Source organism: Volvox carteri, assembly GCF_000143455.1.
Source record: "Volvox carteri f. nagariensis unplaced genomic scaffold VOLCAscaffold_55, whole genome shotgun sequence".
NCBI classification, from domain to species: Eukaryota; Viridiplantae; Chlorophyta; class Chlorophyceae; order Chlamydomonadales; family Volvocaceae; genus Volvox; species Volvox carteri.
Window position 1 is genome coordinate 455,821 of NW_003307598.1, and position 17,970 is coordinate 473,790.

Sequence of the window (17,970 nt, forward strand, 5' to 3'; positions counted from 1 at the left end):
TTTAACCCCAAAGAAACACCTCCAATCCTTTTAACCCCTACTACACGCACCCTCCATCTTTCACCCTGCCAACCCTTACTCCACCACACACCGCCGCCATCGCCTCCCCCCCATCTCACCCTCAGCGTCTCAATCGTGACTTGCCGTACAACTGCTGCTATCTGGGTTATTTCAGCACGCGGGATCCGGCGCTGGGGGACGTCGGGTGTGTACGGCAGGACGGGAGCGGTGTCATGTCAGTACGGGAGGTATTATGGGAAGTCAGTGGCGAGGGCGGGGAATAGGTGCAAGGCAGGGATTAGGCGATGGGGTCGGAGAAAACCTGTGTGCGTGTCAATGTCAATGTATGTATGTATGTACAGACACTCTCTCAGACGTCCTATGTGCATTCGGTCCCACCGCACACTGGTACAGCTGACGACTCTTTTCAAACCCAAAAGACGGAAACCCCCAGCAATTTGCCCCCCTTTATACAGACAGACGGACAGACAGACAGATAATCCACAGACAGACAGACAGACAGACCAATAGACAGAGACACACACATAGACAGACAGACAGACAGACACCATGCGCATTTTTGCCCATGCACCTGCATGGCATCCATCTAAACATTTGTAATCAAGGGTAGAGTATGAGTTTGAAGCCCAACCGCATAAGGCCCACCTGGAAATCGTCAAAGTGCCGCAGGCCTAGACGCTGCCGTACTGTAAGGTCCGTACGTTGCCGTACATCGTCTAACGACCTGGCCCCTGATGCCCACCAGCTGCGAGCGGTGCTCTCACCACACCCCCAAACCTGAACGCGAGAGGGGGGTGGTACGCGTGTGTGTGTGCCCGGGGGCACCCGAGATCGTTCGCTCGAGGGGGGAAAAATGTAAGAAGGGATCAGCTCCCCTGGCATCTCCCTGAGTCCTCTTTGCCTGGTGTTAAGGCGTGTGTGTGTCACTAAGCGTGTATACGAATATGTGTACGGGTATGTGTACGAACAAAGGTACGCAAGTACACGAGTTTGCTACTGGAAAGATTACTCGAGTGTGTCGTGTGCTTTATTTGGGGAAGAGTGTGTTTGTATGTATGCCCAGGAAGCAGGCACCCTGCCGCCACGGCCGTCTAACTAACAACCACCACTCTAACCGCCACCCACCCACCCACCCAACCAACCAACCAACCAACCTGCATGAACTTCATCATAGTCATGCGCTGCTCGTCTTGTTCAAACATGTCGTTGCGGCTGAAGCGCCCCGTGGCCAATATCTCCGACACCTGTTTCGCGATTATCAATTCAATGGGCGCAGAAACACGACATTACAAAAACGTATTGCTGTTGGATTTCTGGTTGCGGGCTTGCATGGTCACAAAAGCAATCCATACATTCTTCTTTATCCAGACAAACAGACAAACAGACAAACACACAGAAATCAGTACATTACAAACAGATTCCCCTTCTCCCCTATCTTCCTCTCTCCTTGCTTCGCTCCGCCTCAACCACGAAAACCTACTCAGCCTTTCGAACCGCCATCATCATCATCATCATCAGCAGCAGCAGCAGCAGCAGCAGCAGCAGCAACAACAACCCTCCTCCCTCCCTTCCCCCCATCCTCCTTCCCTCCCTCGCCCTTCCCTCTCCTACCTCTCTCCAACCTTATTACCTTTCCTCCTCACCTCCCCCTCCCCCCTCCCCCCCCACAAACATACGTAACAGGTTTATCACTACACACAACACGGTGCATGCACCCGCATGCACCCGCATAGCCACATGCACCCCCCTCACTATCTGGGCCCCCCCCACCTTCTCGGCCGTGCCGCGGCCGAGCCGCAGCTGGCTCAGCTGGTCGGGGGACTCCAGCGGCCAGCTCACACGCGCCAGCACCCCCATTCCCCGGTCGATGGCTTTGATACGGAACTGGTCGCGGCGGTCCATGTACAGCTGGGGAGAGAGGTGGCGGACGCGGGGGCAAAGGTTGGCGGGAGCGTTGTTGCCATTGTGGTTGTTGTTGATGGTGATGTTGTTGATGGTGATGTTGTTGATGGTGATGTTGTTGATGGTGATGTTGTTGATGTGTGTATATGTGTGTGTTCTTGGCTGTAGCTAGGTACGCGCCTAGGTGCACATGCTTGGCTGGGGTTTCCATCCACCCTTGAAGGTTGCCCCAAAAGGCGACGACAATATGAGGTTTCGCCCATATTGAAAAGGGATTACACGACAATATGACACTTTTATTGTTCTCGTACGGTATATGTACGGCAAAGAGCTTGTGCTTGATCACTCACGTCGCGAGTGCGCTTGAGCTCAGCTAGGATGCAGAAGGGCCTGGCGGCGCAGCAGCGGTGTTTGCAAACAGTGTTGAGGGGGTACGGCTCCACAGGGGGTGGACAGGAGTCTGACGGCGCCGTCGTCGCCGTCGCTGCCGTCGCCGCCATCGCCGTTTTAGTCGGCGGCGGCGGCGGCAGTGTTGACATTATCGTCATCGTTGCCGTCCTGCCGCCGTCGGAGCAATCGCCGGAGGAGCTCGCGGGTGTTTCCTCGCCGTCGCTCGTGGCCATGCCGCTACCGCCGAGGTGGCGGCGGCGGCGACGCCGCCGCGAGCCGCTGCCATCGCCGCCGCCGCCGCTAACCTGCCCTCGGAAGCTGATATCAGCCCTCGAAGGGGCATATGCAATACCGGTACGGCGGCCCCCAACGCTGCCGTTGCCATCGCCACTGCCGTCGTCGCCGCCACGACTGTACGGCTCTCCCGCCACGGCCCCGTCAGCAGCCCCGTCAGCAGCCCCCGAGGTCGCTGGCTCACAGCCCGTTTGGTAGGAGTGCCTGCAGAAAGATGTACGACATGGTACGGAAGCTCAACTCAGCTGCCAACAAGTACCGTGACCGCTTCACGGCGCCCATTGACCCTAATATTCTATCCAATTGATACTGGCATAGCATTGAAAATTTCTAAGAGAATTGCCATAAAATAAATTAGCAGCAAATATGATATGCAAGTGTTCAATATGTTGTGGAATAGTTGTTTCTTGTCAGTCGCCGTATCACGAAAGAATAATTTTTGGTTTTAAGTATAGCTGCATATTTATATTGTAAAAATATCATATTATATTCTTTCTTCAACTGTAGCACCAATTGGTCTTTTTGTAATGGGTTCGTTAATTATTATTATAGTTTTGGGATTAGTCTTTTAGGTGCGATGAATTGCTGTGGACTGCCAACTGAAACCCCCATCCCTGGATCCGCGGCACCGAGCTGATCGACTCCCTTACTTGGCCCAATGACGAAGCAGTAGCATGCAGGTACGAGACGCCGCCTGCGGGTCCCACGGCTCAATCCATCTGCGGACGGATAACACGCGGCATGCGGCGATTGGCAAATTATATCTGTCCGAGTGAAGAAATAATCTTTCGGCAGCCGCTGCTCAAATGTCGGTGATGTTGGGGTTTCCCATCTCTCGCTGACCCACCGACCCACACTACCTCTCCCACTGACCCACCGACCCACACTACCTCTCCCACTGACCCACCGACCCACACCACTTCTCCCACTGACCCACCGACCCACACTACCTCTCCCACTGACCTACCGACCCACACTATCTCTCCCACTGACCCACCGACCCACACTACCTCTCCCACTGACCTACCGACCCACACTACCTCTCCCACTGACCCACCTGCCCTCCACGCCCCAGTCCTCGGGTCTTGCACAGATATCGGCCGGACTTGGTAAAATCCGCTCCTGCCGGACCTCAACAGCGTCACCACTGCCGCCACCACCAGCAGTAGCAGCAACAGCAGGAATAGCAGCGTTACCACGAGCCCCCTCACCCTCTGCCATCCCTCCTGCCTCAGAGGCAATCCCCACACCCATTCCCGCGAAGGTGGCATCAGCGGCGGCGGCGCCTGGGCTTTCCGTCGGGTCGCTGCGGGCCGCATCTAGGTGCTGCTGCTGTTGCTGCTGTTGTTGGCGTTGCCTACGCTGCGCGTCCTGCCGTACCTGCAATCGCAGTTGCGGCTGTGGGGATGCAGGTGGGGCAGGGGTTGCTTGAGGCGGCCGCTGCGGCGACTCAGGATTGCAGCGGGTCGCCATCACCGCCGCTGCTGCCGAGGGCGATGCTGGTGCTGGTGGTAGAGCTTGCTGAGGGGGCAGCTCTGGCGGCGGCGACGGCAGCGGCGGCGGCGGCAGAGATTGCGGCGGTTGCGGGCTTGTCGCCAGGCGGATGAGGTGCCCCGCGGCGGGGTCGGGATCCCGCCGACAACACTAACGCCGCGGGTCCATCGGGCAGTTTGCAGATCATCAGAACTCTCGTCCGTCGTACAATAACACGTGGCGCCTTCACTTCATGTTCTTTATAAAAAAGATATTCTTTTGGCATGTTCTCAGATTTATGCACATTAACGTTACAACGACAGCCCCGAGAAACAAATCTGGATTTGAAAAAGAAGCTGCTTTCAAAGCATCCCAGCTCTCAACTCTTGCATGCTCTCAGCCTTCCCTTGTCGAACAACGTTTCTTTGGCCCTTGAGACTCTTTTGCCCTTGAGACTAAACGGAACCATAGCAATCCCGATCCATGATTAGTTAGGAGGATACGGCTCTTCGTACCTTAGTCAGGCAATCTCGCAGTTCGTACCTTAGCCAGGCAATCTCGCAGATACTCCGGTGTGACGAATAGCACCCCGACAGGCAAGAACGGGGATGGCGACGTCGTCGACGCGGCGGCGGCGGCGGCAGCAGCTGTGTTGCCGTACTGCAGGTCCGAGCTGCGCAGCAGTCGAGAGGCCTCTTCCGCTGACGTGTCGTACCTGTCGTACATACGGAAAACAACCGTGTGGAACGCATCCAGAGGCCACAAACAGCATGTGGGTGTGCATGTTCGATACACTGGCGTGTGTGTTTTGAGTACGACTGTTAATACTGTTAATACTGCAATATACGTCGCCACATGCCATATGCACACGGCGGGATGTACGGCACATAGGTGTGTACGACTTGTCGCTGTTGAGGCGCCATGGATAGTATGTGACCGCGCGGCCCCGCACCACCCAAAGGGAGTATTTCCACTTTGGGATTAACGTCGCGGCTGAAAAGACAATTCAAAATCCGAGTCAATCGGCAACTAATCCATCGGGTGTTTCCACATGCCACGAATTGAAAAGCCCCAACCCATGACGTCCATCCTAAGTGGAAACACCCCTTAACACCACCCTCCACCAAGACATACCCTGCCGTACCCACCTGGCCACCACGTGTGTCGTACGAGGGCCCAGGCTGTACTGCTCCTGGCCACCCTGCTGCTTCACCTGCGCAGCAGTTGTTTGTACAATGATTTTCTTCATCAGAAGAGTTTGTGTGATTATTGGTGTATGCCGTACTTAAGTCGTACTTGAGGACGCTGGATTTTTAAAGACGAAGAACAATCCGAATCATCCGGGAGAGATACACTTGGCGAAGGTATGGCTGAACTGTCGGACTTCCACGACTCCCAACCGTCGCAACCGCCAACCGCCGTAGCCATCAAACGCCAAAGCTTCCCAGCCCTTCCAAAAGCATCCAACTCCTTACAAGCGAACGAAGGAACGAACGACCGCACCTGGGCCAGCAGGTCGCGCGATTGAGATCTCGCCCAAAACACGAAGCGACAGCCGCTGAAGATTTTGTCACTGCCGCCGCCGCCACCGCCGACTTCTCGTGATCTCCCGCCGCCACCACCAACCGATCCGCCACCGTCAACGGCGCCAATCTTGCCGGTATCATGCTTTGAGGACAGCGCAGCAGTAGCAGGGCTACCGCCAGCGCCAGTGGCAGTGGCAGTGGCAGTACCACGCCTCGACGGTAAGGCGGGCGGTAGCGGCGGCTGCCGCGGCGGCGTTGCTTTCGGAGCAGCTGATTGCGCAAGTACGGCAGAGACCCTGTCAGCGCCGTCACTTCGGCTCTCCACAACAATCGCCGCTGCCTCAAGAAGAACTCCCGGCGCCGGCATCACAAGTCGCTCTGTGTCCTCCTCAGGCGTGATCAGCCGCTCCGAAACCGCTGCGACCGTGCCCTCGGGTATTATCAGCCGCTCCGAAACCTCTGGCGCCGAAACCACTGGCGTCAACGTCTGCATCTGCGAGACATCACCGACCGGAGGTGCGCGCAACAAGTCCACCTTGGAAACAGCCGCCACCGGTGATGGTGTCATCCGCCCCGAAACCACGGTTACTGGCTGCACCGGCGGCGGAACGGCAGCGGCGCCACTACGACTGCCGCCGTCGCCGCCGCCGCCGCCGCCACCGGCGGCACGCCCTTCCAATGCGATCAGGCGATTAGGCGTCTTTCCGACCGGCGGTGTGGAGGGTGGCTCCGACGAGTGTAGTCGAGCCAGCTGGCGGCGACATGAACGTCCCCCTTCGGAGTCTGATCCGGTTTTATCATCATAAATTTTCACGGCGGCCGCCGTCGCCGCCTGTTCCGCCGCCAATGCTGACAATGGCACTGGTGACGATGACGGCTGTCGCAGGTGCAGCACCGAAAGTGCCGGTTGTGATGATCGTGAGGTCGGTGCGGCAGCAGCAGCCGCGAGTACGTCACCGGCGACAGCCGCTAGCGTCGCCGTACTGGCGACGGCAACACTGGTGACGTTTGCTGGACAATCTGACCCCGCCGACTGAGGTGCAGCCGCCAGTGTCGCCAGCGGCAGCGGCGGCGGCGACAGAAGGCGCCGCTGTCGCTTCGCGGCTGGGCTTGTCCCCTCCCGCCCGCATCTGCCGCCGCCGGTCCTGCCTAAACTACCCATCCCTGCACTACCTGAAACTCCAGGATCGGTTGCTATTGCAGCAAACTCGGTAGCGGCAGCAGCAACAGCCGAAGCGGCGCCGCCTGTGCGTACGACTGCCTGTGCATGCTGCTGCTGGTGCCGACGGAATGATGACGGCAGCACACGTCTTGGCTGCGGCAATCCGGACGGCCCCCTCGCCACCGGCGCCTCGACGGAGGAGCCGCGGGCTCGCAGTAGCGCGTCGACCGCTGCTACTGCTGGTGAGGTGGTGACGGCGGAGACCTCAGCGTTTGCAGCTTTTGCTACAGCCGTCGGCTCCGTTGCTGGGCCGCCGGCGCCGCCGTCTTGGGTGATACCTTCCGCCGCGGCCCTCGTCGACGACGGCGACGGCAGCGGAGGCGCCGAGGCGCTTCTCGTACGCGACGGCGGCCACTTCCCCGGCGAGACTACAGCTACAGCTTTTCCCTGCTGCGCACTGAAGGAGCCGCTGTGGTCATCCACGGGATTTGCCGCCGCCGCCGCGACCGACCCGTGGGTTGCTTCTGCTTGGGTAGCTGCTGCGGGTTGCGGCAGCCCAGGGGGAAGAGGTACGTGGGCCGTGCATGGTGGTGCGCCGACCCATGGGTCATGGGATATGTGATATGCGGCGACGTGTGCTGGCGTAGTGTCAGCTGCGGCGGATGCGAGGTCGGCGGCTGACGCTGCTCCGGCGGCCCTTGCTGCGGCGGCGGCGGTGGCGGCGGTGGCGGCGGTGCAACCGCTGTAGCCACCGGCCGCCGCACGCAGTTCTAAGCCACTGACGAGGCGCGCATCTCGCCGTTCCAGGTAGATCCTGTCACCGGGATAAAGCTGCGGACAGCAACGAGATATACATGAAAACAATGACACGAACAATTTTGATTACGTCAGATGTAGCCGGTACCCCGTTCCAACACATCGAGTAAGCGCAGCGAGGCAGGATGAAGGTAACACGGTAAAACGAGGAAACCTGGTTTTCGGAGCACTCCGCTGCTTTTCGGACTTTCCAGGGCCGTTGACTGGGATGGAAAGGCAGAGAATGGAAAATTGTCATGATAACATGAAGTGTTTTACTTTGGCCAAGGCCAAGGGCGGAAGGAACTAGGAATCTGAGTTTATTGCCCACCTGGCACGTGGACTCTGCCGGCAGGAACGAAAGGGGTTCTAAGCCAAGTCGACGAGAATATGGTCCGCGTATGACAGCTGCGCCTGAGGGGTGGATTACCGTCAGCCGGACATGAACGGCATTGTGCGCTTGTCCAAGTGTTTCATGGGGCGCATCCTCGTCTCTGCTGGTGATACTTTTGGCATCGGGAATTTCTGAGTCGTAGATTATTGTACAGTGGTTCCGACTGACTGAGAGAGAGGAGATACCACTGTCCGGGCCTCTGCCCAAGGTCGTCAAACCTCCCAACTTAAGTGTCAGGACACGACCGTTTTCCAGGTTGAGAAATTCCATGCAACTTTAAAAGTGGCATGTGCGCATCTATTGAAATCGTAATATGACTCTTGCGTCTTGGTAACGTTACACCTGCGTTAATTGTCAGTAAAGTGACACAGAAGCGTCTAGCAGCATTTAGCAAGGTTGCCCAATACACGACGAGATAATTAGAAAGCCGTGGGGGCACTTTGTGATACGATCATCAAAGCATGTGATTGTCAGCGGTTGACACTGTTGTCCAGCAACGACCAACGAGGCGACAGTGGGAAGCTGCAGCTTCCCATAAGAATCAGCTGATTCTTATGGATTCGGACTTTACCAAATCTGAGCAGTGGTCTCTGGGCCACCTGCTTCGGGAAGATATGTCGATTGTCCTTCCTCGAGAGCTAAAGCACTGGCTGATATGCTAAGCCATGGAGCTGCTATGTCCCCCATAGCTGGCTTATGCAAGCAGGAATTAGGCCTGCAAAATATTATTGTGTGATGTTATGCTTTAACTAATGGTACCGGGTGCAGCATGGGCCTGATGTGCTTCGCGCCCGTTCGCGGTGAAGGCCATTCTCATCACCTGCTGGAATGGAGTGTTACTGGTCGCTTTAGCTCACACAAACACATGTCGATGACATGATTAAGCCTCATCGATAGTTTCATCAGGTGACTCAGGTGCGATGTGGCACTATCCCATCTTACATGACACGTTCCTGTCGCTCATTAGGTCATCAAAGACAAGCCAGGAGTTATTTAAGCTTTTGATTGATTATTACGCTTGGGAGCTGTTATTTTAAGCCTAGCGTCTAACGCCATCGCAACTTTTAGTGCTCCAGAAGCATGCCACGGCTACATGTCAACCATCGTGAGGCTCTGGTCTTTCAGCATCTGGTTCAACCTTTAGCTTGTCTACCGCGAAAGGTGCAGACCCGTATGGTCTGCCGAGCTCCATGTGCTGTCCATGGAACTTCAACAAGCAGCACAACGACAACCACTTCTAGAGCCGTGGAAGTATCCAAGGACGATTCTCACGCCCTGAAGCGGAGTTCTGGAGCTGCTCACATAGACGCGGAGCTGCAGCTGCTGCTGCGATTGCTGCCACCCACTGTGCGAGCAGTGCTGGAGAATCACCCAGATGTGGAAACGGTACGCTGAGGAATTTTATCGATCCCATAAGGCTCGTTCACTTTTACTTGAAAAATAAAAAATGGCTTGTGCATCCTTGTCGGAACGCACTAACGCTAAATGAAAGAAGGGCTCTTCCTAAGCCACCACCTTAACTCCCTCGCCGGCGCCTTCCTAGTCCGCCTGCCACCCGCCCTCCCTCTCCCCTATCCAAGCCACCGACATTCCTTTCCCCCTCCCCCTCTTCCCCCTTTCTTCCGCTACCGCCCTCCCTGTCACACCTCCCCCAGCTAGTGGAGGTGGTCATGGATCTGGGCCGGCCCCCCTCAGCTCGCTTCCCGGGGGGAGATGTGTTGCTTAGTGACAGAGCCATGACGGCAGAGGATCTGGAGCAGGCGGTGAAGCAGGTGCGGTGGAAATGGTGAAGAAAGTGTTTGTGCGCCTGCGTGTGTGTGTGTACGTATGTATGTTTGTGTGTGTCTGTGCGCATGCAAGTCGGGGGAATATTGAGGGGGTTGAAAGGGTGGAAGGCTGACTTCTGCAGCCCGCGACGCACGAGCAGCAGAGATTACAGGTTCTTGCAGGGGAGGGTTCTTCGACCGTTATTCGTTGTGGTACAACTACCACAGTACGACATTCCGTGGGCTCTGTGGACAGACTTTCAGCGGCGGCTCTGGGTGGTCTTGAGCTGTTGTCGTTGTCAAATCATTTCCCACCATCGTTGACCTCGTGCCTGCCGGGGTTCGTCTGTCCCACATCCGCCTTCACCGGTGCTTTCTCTGGTGGTGTGGCTCCCCCATCCCGCGATTCTTACTGTGGAATGTGGGGAGTGTGTGGTTGCATTGTTGCCGGTTTGATGTGTGTGTGTTTTCCGTTGTTTAATGCTGAAGGTGGGTCGGTTTGATGGCGACAACCGAAGCGGTATCGACTCCACCCTGCATCGCATCTCCTGCATCCGGAACCGGGCAGGCCGCGTGGTGGGCCTTACGTGCCGAGTAGGACGTGCCGTACCAGGTGCCGCGGAGCTTGTACGGGATCTCGTACTTGCGGGGCGAAGTATACTGTTGCTGGGGAGACCCGGTGAGTGTGTGGGGGTTGGGGGAAAATGTGTCCGGGGGGATGGAGGGGAGGAGGGGTTACGTTAGTGGGTTTGAGATTTGACTTGGAAATGTGCGGAGGAGGCCTTCTCTGCGGAATGTTGGATGTGTTTGCCTGGCGCCCGTGGCGGACAGCGACGACGATTGGCGGCTAGAGCGCAGGACTGGTAACGGTACGGCACTTCCGGCTATCCTGAGTTCTTCTGTTGCGTTTTGTTGCCAACTGACAACTGACAACAACTTTTAAGGTTGCAGCTTTTTTTCCCGAATCCTGACCCGTCCCGCGCTGGACTCCGCTGAGTCCTAGCCCAACTGTCACTCAACCGTCACCCAACTGACACCAACTGACACCCAAATGGCACCTCATTGACTGACATACGACTGACCCAGGGGTCGGTAAGACGACGGCACTTCGGGAGGTGTGTCGTATCGCGGCTGACGAGTCCCGGCGGCGTGTGGTGGTGGTGGACACGTCGAATGAGATTGGAGGGGATGGGGACGTGCCACACCCGAGCATTGGGAGCGCCAGGCGTATGCAGGTGGGGGTTTGGGGGAGGGGGATAGGGAAGGGGGGAAGGTAGAGGGGGGGGATAGGGAAGGGGGGAGGTAGAGGGGGGGGATAGGGAAGGGGGGAGGTAGAGGGGAACTTATGTGGGGGGGTGGTAAAGGCGTTAGACGGGAGGGGACGGGAGGGGCAATGGATGGGATAGGGAGTAATGCCACCGGCACGGCTGCTGGTTGAGTACCGGCCGCAGCAACAACCCTAGAAAGCTCTTTCTTCACTATTCCCCACCATCACCATCCCTGGCCGCCCCTTCCCCCGCCAAACTCTCATTCAGGTCCCCCGCCCCGAGGCACAGCACGACGTGATGGTGGAGGCGGTTGAGAACCACATGCCGCAGGTAGGTCGGTTAGGGCTAGGCGGGCTGGACTGGGCATGAAACGGTTGGCGGTTGGTTGGTGGTTGATAGTTGAAATTAACGATCCTGACTCTGAATCCGATGTCACCTCCACAGTGCGGAGTCTTCCAGGCCCGAACCTACCTACATACATACATACATGCTAGGTCAGGCACTGCTGGTAAGGCACGCACCAATGCCCCCGGGAGATCCCGGGATCAAGACCTGTCAGGGTCGGAAACCTTCCAATGGTGGAGGGTAAAGTGCCCCTAGTTAATGGACGGTGGTTACCTGGGATAAAGTTAACCTGCGAGCCGACCAGGAATGGAGTTGCGCCGCTGTCGACCCGGCAGATTCCGTTGGATGCTGGTGGTGGGTGCGGAACCTGAGCGATCCACTGAGAAGTTGACTAGGGTGACTGGATGAGGGTGCCCGGAAATACCGGGGAAGGCAGGGTTTTGCTGGGTAGCGGCTACGGGTGACAATATACCCCCCTGTTTCACACATCATACACTCAACCCACCACTCACACACAGACACACAAACACACGAACACACAGACACAAACACACGAACACACAGACACAAACACACGAACACACAGACACACAAACAGCTGTTTACTTTATTATGTCATGTCATAATTCCGTATCGCTGCGCCATCCCTCTTTGTCGTACAGGTGATTGTCATTGATGAGATCAGCACCCTGGCTGAATGTACTGCAGCTCGTACCATAGCCCAGCGGGGGGTGCAGCTGGTGGGCACCGCTCACGGGGGACGACTGGAGAACGTCATTAAGAACCCCTCCCTGGCAGATCTGGTAGGGGGGGAAGGGGGGGGGCACGGGGTTTTAGTGCCGAATGGTGGGAGGAGGGGCGGGGCGGCGGGTAACGAGGATGTCGTATAAAACCCGTCGTACACATATACATACATACATACATACATACATACAAGGTTTACAAGTTTCTGCATTTCCGTTTAAGCCGGGTGACCATGGATGGAATTACCAGACTGACTGACTGACAGACAGACAGATTGACACACGTACACACTCTCCCTCTTCCCGCCTAGGTGGGCGGTATTCAGTCCGTCACCCTGGGCGATGAGGAGGCCAGGCGGCGGGGGGTGCAGAAGAGCATCCTCGAGCGAGCCGCCCCCCCCACCTTCGACGTGGCTGTGGAGCTGGAGGAGCGGGGCAGGTGGCGGGTGCACCTTGACGTGGGGGGGGCGGTGGATGCGATTCTGGCGGGTGGGTGGAGTGCGTGTGTTGGGGGCCGGGGGAGGACCTAACCACCTACCTAACCACCTACGTAACCACCTACCTACCTACCTACCTTCCTACCTACCTAACCACTTACCTACCTACGTACCTACGTACCTACGTACCTAACTACCAACCAATTATATCACACCTCCGCAACCTATCAGTGTTGCGCACGTGGTGAACAAATCATTGAGGCAAGTGTTTCCGGAAAGGGTTTTGGTTCGAGTGTGTGGGGGGGGGGTTCTTTCCCTTCGACCCTCCCCCCTCTCCCCTGGAGTCCGAGACCGAGCGGCTTTTTTCCTTTCTTCTTTGTCACCCTGCAGCCACCCTTTCTCCCTGGGGCGGGGTCTTACAGCTTTACCTGGGCCGCATGGGCCCTCCCGAGGTCGCCCTTAGCGCGCTCTCTTTCCCGCCTCTTAGCGCCGCGTCCTGCGACAGTTGTGCACGTGTGTGTTTTTTCCCATCTCCCTTTTTCCCCCCCCAAATACCCTTCCCCCCCCACCCCAGGTGGTGAGGCTCCCGGTCAAGTTCGCCTCCTGGACAGTGCGGGTCATGTCACTCGGGCTCAGTACATGGGAACGGGTGAGGTTGTTGTTGTTGGGGGGAGGGGGGAGGGGGGAGGGGGGAGGGGAGGAGAGGACCGGGGAGGGCTTTCTTGGGGCGGGGGATGCGGGGCGGAAACCCCGTTTAGGTGGGGTGCTTGCATGACGGGGGACCGTACATGCGGCGGCGGCGGGGCATGTGCTAGCGTGCCCAGGTTTGTCCTTGCGGTTGCATGTCATCGTGTGCTGCCGTCTGTGTACCTGTCTGTGTTTTTCCCTCCCTCCCTGCACCCCTCCTCACTCGTTGCCGGGGGGCCGGGCCGCCCTCCTCACTCACGTCCACCATTCTTCCCCCCCACCCCCCACCCCGCCCCGCCCACACAAACACCTCTCCCACCCCGCCTCATTCACCTTCCCCACCCCCCGCCGCCACCCTTTCCCGGCCCCCCTTATCCAGTCCGCCGTACTGACAGCAGCGGCACCACCACCACGTCGGAGTGGTGGGCGGATGAGGGGGGCAACGAAGGGGAGCCCCTGCTGTGGCCCGTGGTCAAAAAACCCTCCTCCCCCTCCTCCTCCACTTCCCCCTCCTCCTCCTCCTCCCCTTCCCCTTCCCCGTCGTCATTGTCGGGGTCGGGGTCCCTCTCCAAAGTGCCCAGGCCTAGAGCCTTCGTGGGTCCTGTCCCTGGCGCCGCTACCCCAGGCAGGTCTGAGCCGCAACGGGATCCGGAATCTCGTCCTTCATACCCCTCCTCCTCCTCTTCGACTTCCTCCTCCTCTTCGACTTCCTCCTCCTCCTCCACTTCCTTGTCAGGGGGCTCCGCCGACGCCGCCGCGGCAGTGCCCTCTGCGGCGTTCCGTACGAATGCGAAAAACACCGCCGCCGTCGCTGCCAGCATAACCGCCAATGGTAACATGGGCAGTAGCAGTAGCAGCAGCAAGGTTGGGCGCAACACCGGTGGTTGCGCTGCGGAGGATGATGATGGAGTAGTAGTCGGGGGTGCAAGGGCGGCGGCGGCGGGGCCGCCGCCGCCGCCGCCGCCGCAGCTGCTGCCTCGGCTTCGCGCACACCTCGTGATGGACGACGATGCCGCTACACGAGTACGGGCCGTACTTGGATTGCTCAGTCGTGAGGCTTACGAAGCGGCGATCGCGGCGGCAGGTGGCAGTAGCGCCGGCGGCGGCAGTAGCACTGGCAGTACTGGCGGCGGCGGCGGCGGGATTGCCGCGTCGCAGAGCCTGATTGAGCTAGTGCCTGATTTGGACATGGCCGATTTGGTGATTGGCACCAAGAGCAAGCTGCGAAATAGCCCCAAGGTGCGAACGGTTGCGGGGCGAGTATGACGGTTGGCAGTTGGCGGTTGGTGATGATGGCTGTGTGAGCCTTTTGTTCTATAGGCCCTATGGGTTAAGCCGCTCGGTGCCTTCTGATGATGTGCACTAGGATGGAGAGAGCAATGCAACATGCCCCAGGTGTAACATACATACATACATACACACCAACATATTTGTACTTGAGCTTAAGGCTCCCGTTGGGGCCGTACATTTCCCGCGAACCTTCTCTAAGGGTTACCACCGTTGTCTGCTAATGCCTCCTGCCGTACAGGCGCTTTTTTTTTAGCCACCGCTCTGTCCCCAGCTCCGGACGTGCTTACATTTGCATTTTTTTCTTTTCGAAACTCTTCGCCGCCGCCGCCCGTGCAATCCTACTCCTCGCTGTGTTGCTTTCAGGTCCGGAACGCGGCGCGTAAGAGAGAGCTGCCCGTCTACGCCCTCACAGCCACCTCCACGTCCGCGTTGCTCCGAAACCTGTGTCCCCTGCTGGGGCTAGATCCCTTGGCGGTGGCGGAGGTGGTGCGCGCCGCCAGCAGCGGCGGCCGAGGCGACGCGTACGATAATGCGTACGGCAGTGATGCGGCGGAGCGGTTCCTGGTGTCGTCGGGTTCGTCGACGTGGGAGGAGGAGACTGACGGCGAGGAGGGGGAGGAGGTACGTGTACATACACACCCCATTACCACCACTACCACCACTACCACATCCATCACTAACATCACAACCACCACAACCACAACCACCTCTGGTTCCCCGCGTCCATCCTCCTCGGGCCCCCACTCAGAGCTTCGGAGCTACTGCCTTCGGCAACAACAACAGCAGCAGCAGCAGCGGCGGCGGCGGCGGCGGCGGCCGAGGCCACCGACGGGGCCTGGAACTCAGCGCCGCCGACGATTACGCGGTACGGCTGTACGGAAGTTATACGGGTTGGCGGCATGAGGAAAGCAGCAGTTTTATTTGCAGGGCCCCCGGGGGGATATATGCACCAACTAGTTGACACTTTCCCACGACACACCACCACACATGGATTTCCACCCTAGGTGGAATTTTCTCGTATGTTTCACCTCCGTTGCCCCCTCGGGACGTTGCGCCTCTCTGCCAACTAACTAGCTGACGTACGTACCTTCCCCGTCCGTCCCTGGCCTTTACCCCATCTCCCCAGGATCTTCTCGCCACTACCGTACGGGAGCTGCGGTACGCCCCCCTGGATCGGTCGTACACGCAGCATATCCTCGGCCGCTTCGTGGAGGAGATGACGACGGCAGCGGCGGCGGTGGCATCCCCCACGTCCGCGTCCACGGAAGCTGGCGGCATCGCGACCCATGGGTCAGTGGGGTCGGACGCGGCGGTGGCTGCGGCGGCGGCTGCGGCAGCCGAAGACGCTGCAGTGCGCGCGAGTAGCTTGGCGGCGGTGGCTTGGGCCTGTAGCTTCGTAAAGCACCGGAAGAAGTTTGTGGAGGCGAGTCGGCGAGAGCTTGGGGTGCTGGCGGAGGCGTGTGGGCGGCGCTGGGGGGAGTTCTCAGGACAGGAGCTAATGCGCGTCGCGACGGGCTTTGCCGGTATGCGACTGGCGCCGCCGTCGGAGGCGTGGCTGGAGGGCCTTACCGCGGCGGCGCGGCGGGCGCTGGTGCAGCATGAGGAGGCTGTGGCGGCTAGTGAGGTGGAGGGGGGAAAGGTTGCGGAGGGGGGAAATGGTGTGGGTGCTCGGGATCGTGGCGGCGTGGCGTCAATAGGGCGTTTTTCGTCGGCTGATGATGCGGCACGACTGCAGCTAGCGCTAGCCGAGTTGGAGTTGCTTTGGCAGAACGAGGCGGAGCGGCGGCGACAGGGGTAAAATGCGGCGAGGGCGGAGGAGAGCTAGTAATACATTGTGCAGATGGGTGAGGTGCTGGGGTGGTGTGTTTGGGTTCGCACGAGGCGTGGCGTTGTGGCTAATGGGGAGTGAGGGCTGTGGGCCGATGATGCTGGAGGCAAGTGTGGGAAGGGGGAAGTGCCGGAAGAGGCTGATGGTGCGTGATAATCATGCACGTGATTAAAAATTGATGATTAGTAGAAGACGATTTCATGATTGCGTTGTAGTGCTATTGGCGATTTTGCCTGAATGGTGGTACATGCGCAAAATGTTGGACGAGCGAGCGTGTCGTCGGAGCGCGATTTTCCATTGAATCAAGCGACTTATTTGGCGTTCCCAGCTAAACATATATGATACTCAGATGTTAGAAATGTGCTTGACCTTAGCGTTGGTCCAAGTATTAGATTCCCTTCCCGGTTTTGCTCTTCCTAAACGGACATTTTTCGGGGCCTAGCGTCTAGGTCCAGGTGACTATCTTACACATATTGACTGTTCTGATATGCGGCAGCTATGTTCTCATCACAATTACGTCGTTATCGGGTTAATAGGACACTTCGAAACTTGAATTTTGATTTAGTTTAGGGCTTACGGAGGAAATGCCCTTTGGATGCAGCGGAAATAGTTTTCAGCAGGATGCAACCAACAGCACAAACTAGCACGCAGTGGCAGCCCGGTGGGAATATCGTGGGAACCAACCCAGTCGGCAATGGAGGACTTCCCGCCCATCTTACTGGGACCATCTCGCAACATGGAGCTCAGAATGTCGCCCCAGAACCAGCGTCTACCGAATACGTTCTCCGGCATGTCGGCGCTGATCCACTCCTTACAAGCCGAGGTCCTCTGTCCCCCGAGGAGCATCGTTTTGAGAGTTTGCGCGCCCTTAGAGGCCTCCAGCCAGGACAAGCGCCTCCAAGTTGGGTGAATCATATTGTAAAAGGAATTAACTTAGCGGCAGCTGAAAAGGCCTCGGACTCTGCACCGGCGAACAGCAGACCCCTCGAATCAACGACGCAAGCTGTAGCTGTGACAGCAAGCCCACCAAGCGCTGATGTCCTGAAACATCCCGAGCCAGGCACCAGCGTGGAGGAGCTGAGGTGGCGCGACTACCAGGCTTTGAAACAAAACCGGGTACCAGGTGCTGTGGTCAGCGCGCCCACAGGTCCGCAGCAACCTACGGGAGCCCTTCCGGGCGCCTCCCTTTCGGCTCTTCCGCCAAGCAATGTCGCCCCTAACACACCAATTTTCCCTACGCCCGTTCGGACGCTGTTTCCGCCGACACCGCTAGCAGCCGTGGGCGTATCTGTCTTGCAGCCTGATGTGGAATCTATGGATACATCAGACACGCCGGACGGTGAACAGCACTTCCAGTGCATCTACGCGCAACCAGGCAATGCAATCGCCAGTCCCGAGGAAATGAGAGTCGTGCAGGCGAGTTCTGCGGGGCCGCAGCTATCAGGTTGAGACAGATCAGACGGCTGCGCGTCATGTCCCCTGCCCCCGAAAATGCAGCATGCACGTGTGCTTTATCTTCAGGCTGCCAGGGGACATTCTGCCACAACGTATCCACTGCCGCCCATGCGCATAAACCCTGCGCCGAACAGCACGGCCTATTAACCACGGCCTATTCGCCACAGCCAGATACCTTACCATACAAATGTTAT

General features: G+C 58.1%; 3 protein-coding genes across 3 annotated transcripts in view; 2 read left to right on the plus strand and 1 right to left on the minus strand.

Annotated features, from left to right (window-relative positions):
* VOLCADRAFT_96792 (uncharacterized protein) overlaps positions 1-8,227 on the minus strand; it is a gene marked incomplete at both ends in the record, with an annotated part of 13,945 nt that extends 5,718 nt beyond the window's left edge. Inside the window, 12 exons of the mRNA XM_002955850.1 lie at positions 120-191; positions 667-798; positions 1,176-1,265; positions 1,792-1,929; positions 2,274-2,313; positions 3,258-3,326; positions 3,665-4,005; positions 4,624-4,795; positions 5,229-5,293; positions 5,584-7,307; positions 7,521-7,599; positions 7,895-8,227. Of these exons, the coding sequence (XP_002955896.1) occupies positions 120-191; positions 667-798; positions 1,176-1,265; positions 1,792-1,929; positions 2,274-2,313; positions 3,258-3,326; positions 3,665-4,005; positions 4,624-4,795; positions 5,229-5,293; positions 5,584-7,307; positions 7,521-7,599; positions 7,895-8,227 (3,255 nt within the window). The remainder of the gene's footprint in view (positions 1-119; positions 192-666; positions 799-1,175; positions 1,266-1,791; positions 1,930-2,273; positions 2,314-3,257; positions 3,327-3,664; positions 4,006-4,623; positions 4,796-5,228; positions 5,294-5,583; positions 7,308-7,520; positions 7,600-7,894) is intronic.
* A 903-nt stretch (positions 8,228-9,130) lies between these two features.
* VOLCADRAFT_66371 (uncharacterized protein) lies at positions 9,131-12,609 on the plus strand (the record flags this gene model as incomplete). The annotated part of the gene is made up of 7 exons (XM_002955790.1): positions 9,131-9,343; positions 9,613-9,729; positions 10,213-10,402; positions 10,810-10,958; positions 11,259-11,321; positions 11,999-12,139; positions 12,391-12,609. 7 exons carry the CDS (start codon positions 9,131-9,133, stop codon positions 12,607-12,609), a joined length of 1,092 nt encoding a protein of 363 aa, XP_002955836.1.
* Positions 12,610-16,942: 4,333 nt separating this feature from the next.
* Positions 16,943-17,770, plus strand: VOLCADRAFT_96794 (uncharacterized protein; the record flags this gene model as incomplete). Its single annotated transcript, XM_002955791.1, has 1 exon — positions 16,943-17,770. One exon carries the CDS (start codon positions 16,943-16,945, stop codon positions 17,768-17,770), a length of 828 nt encoding a protein of 275 aa, XP_002955837.1.
* Positions 17,771-17,970: the final 200 nt, after the last annotated feature.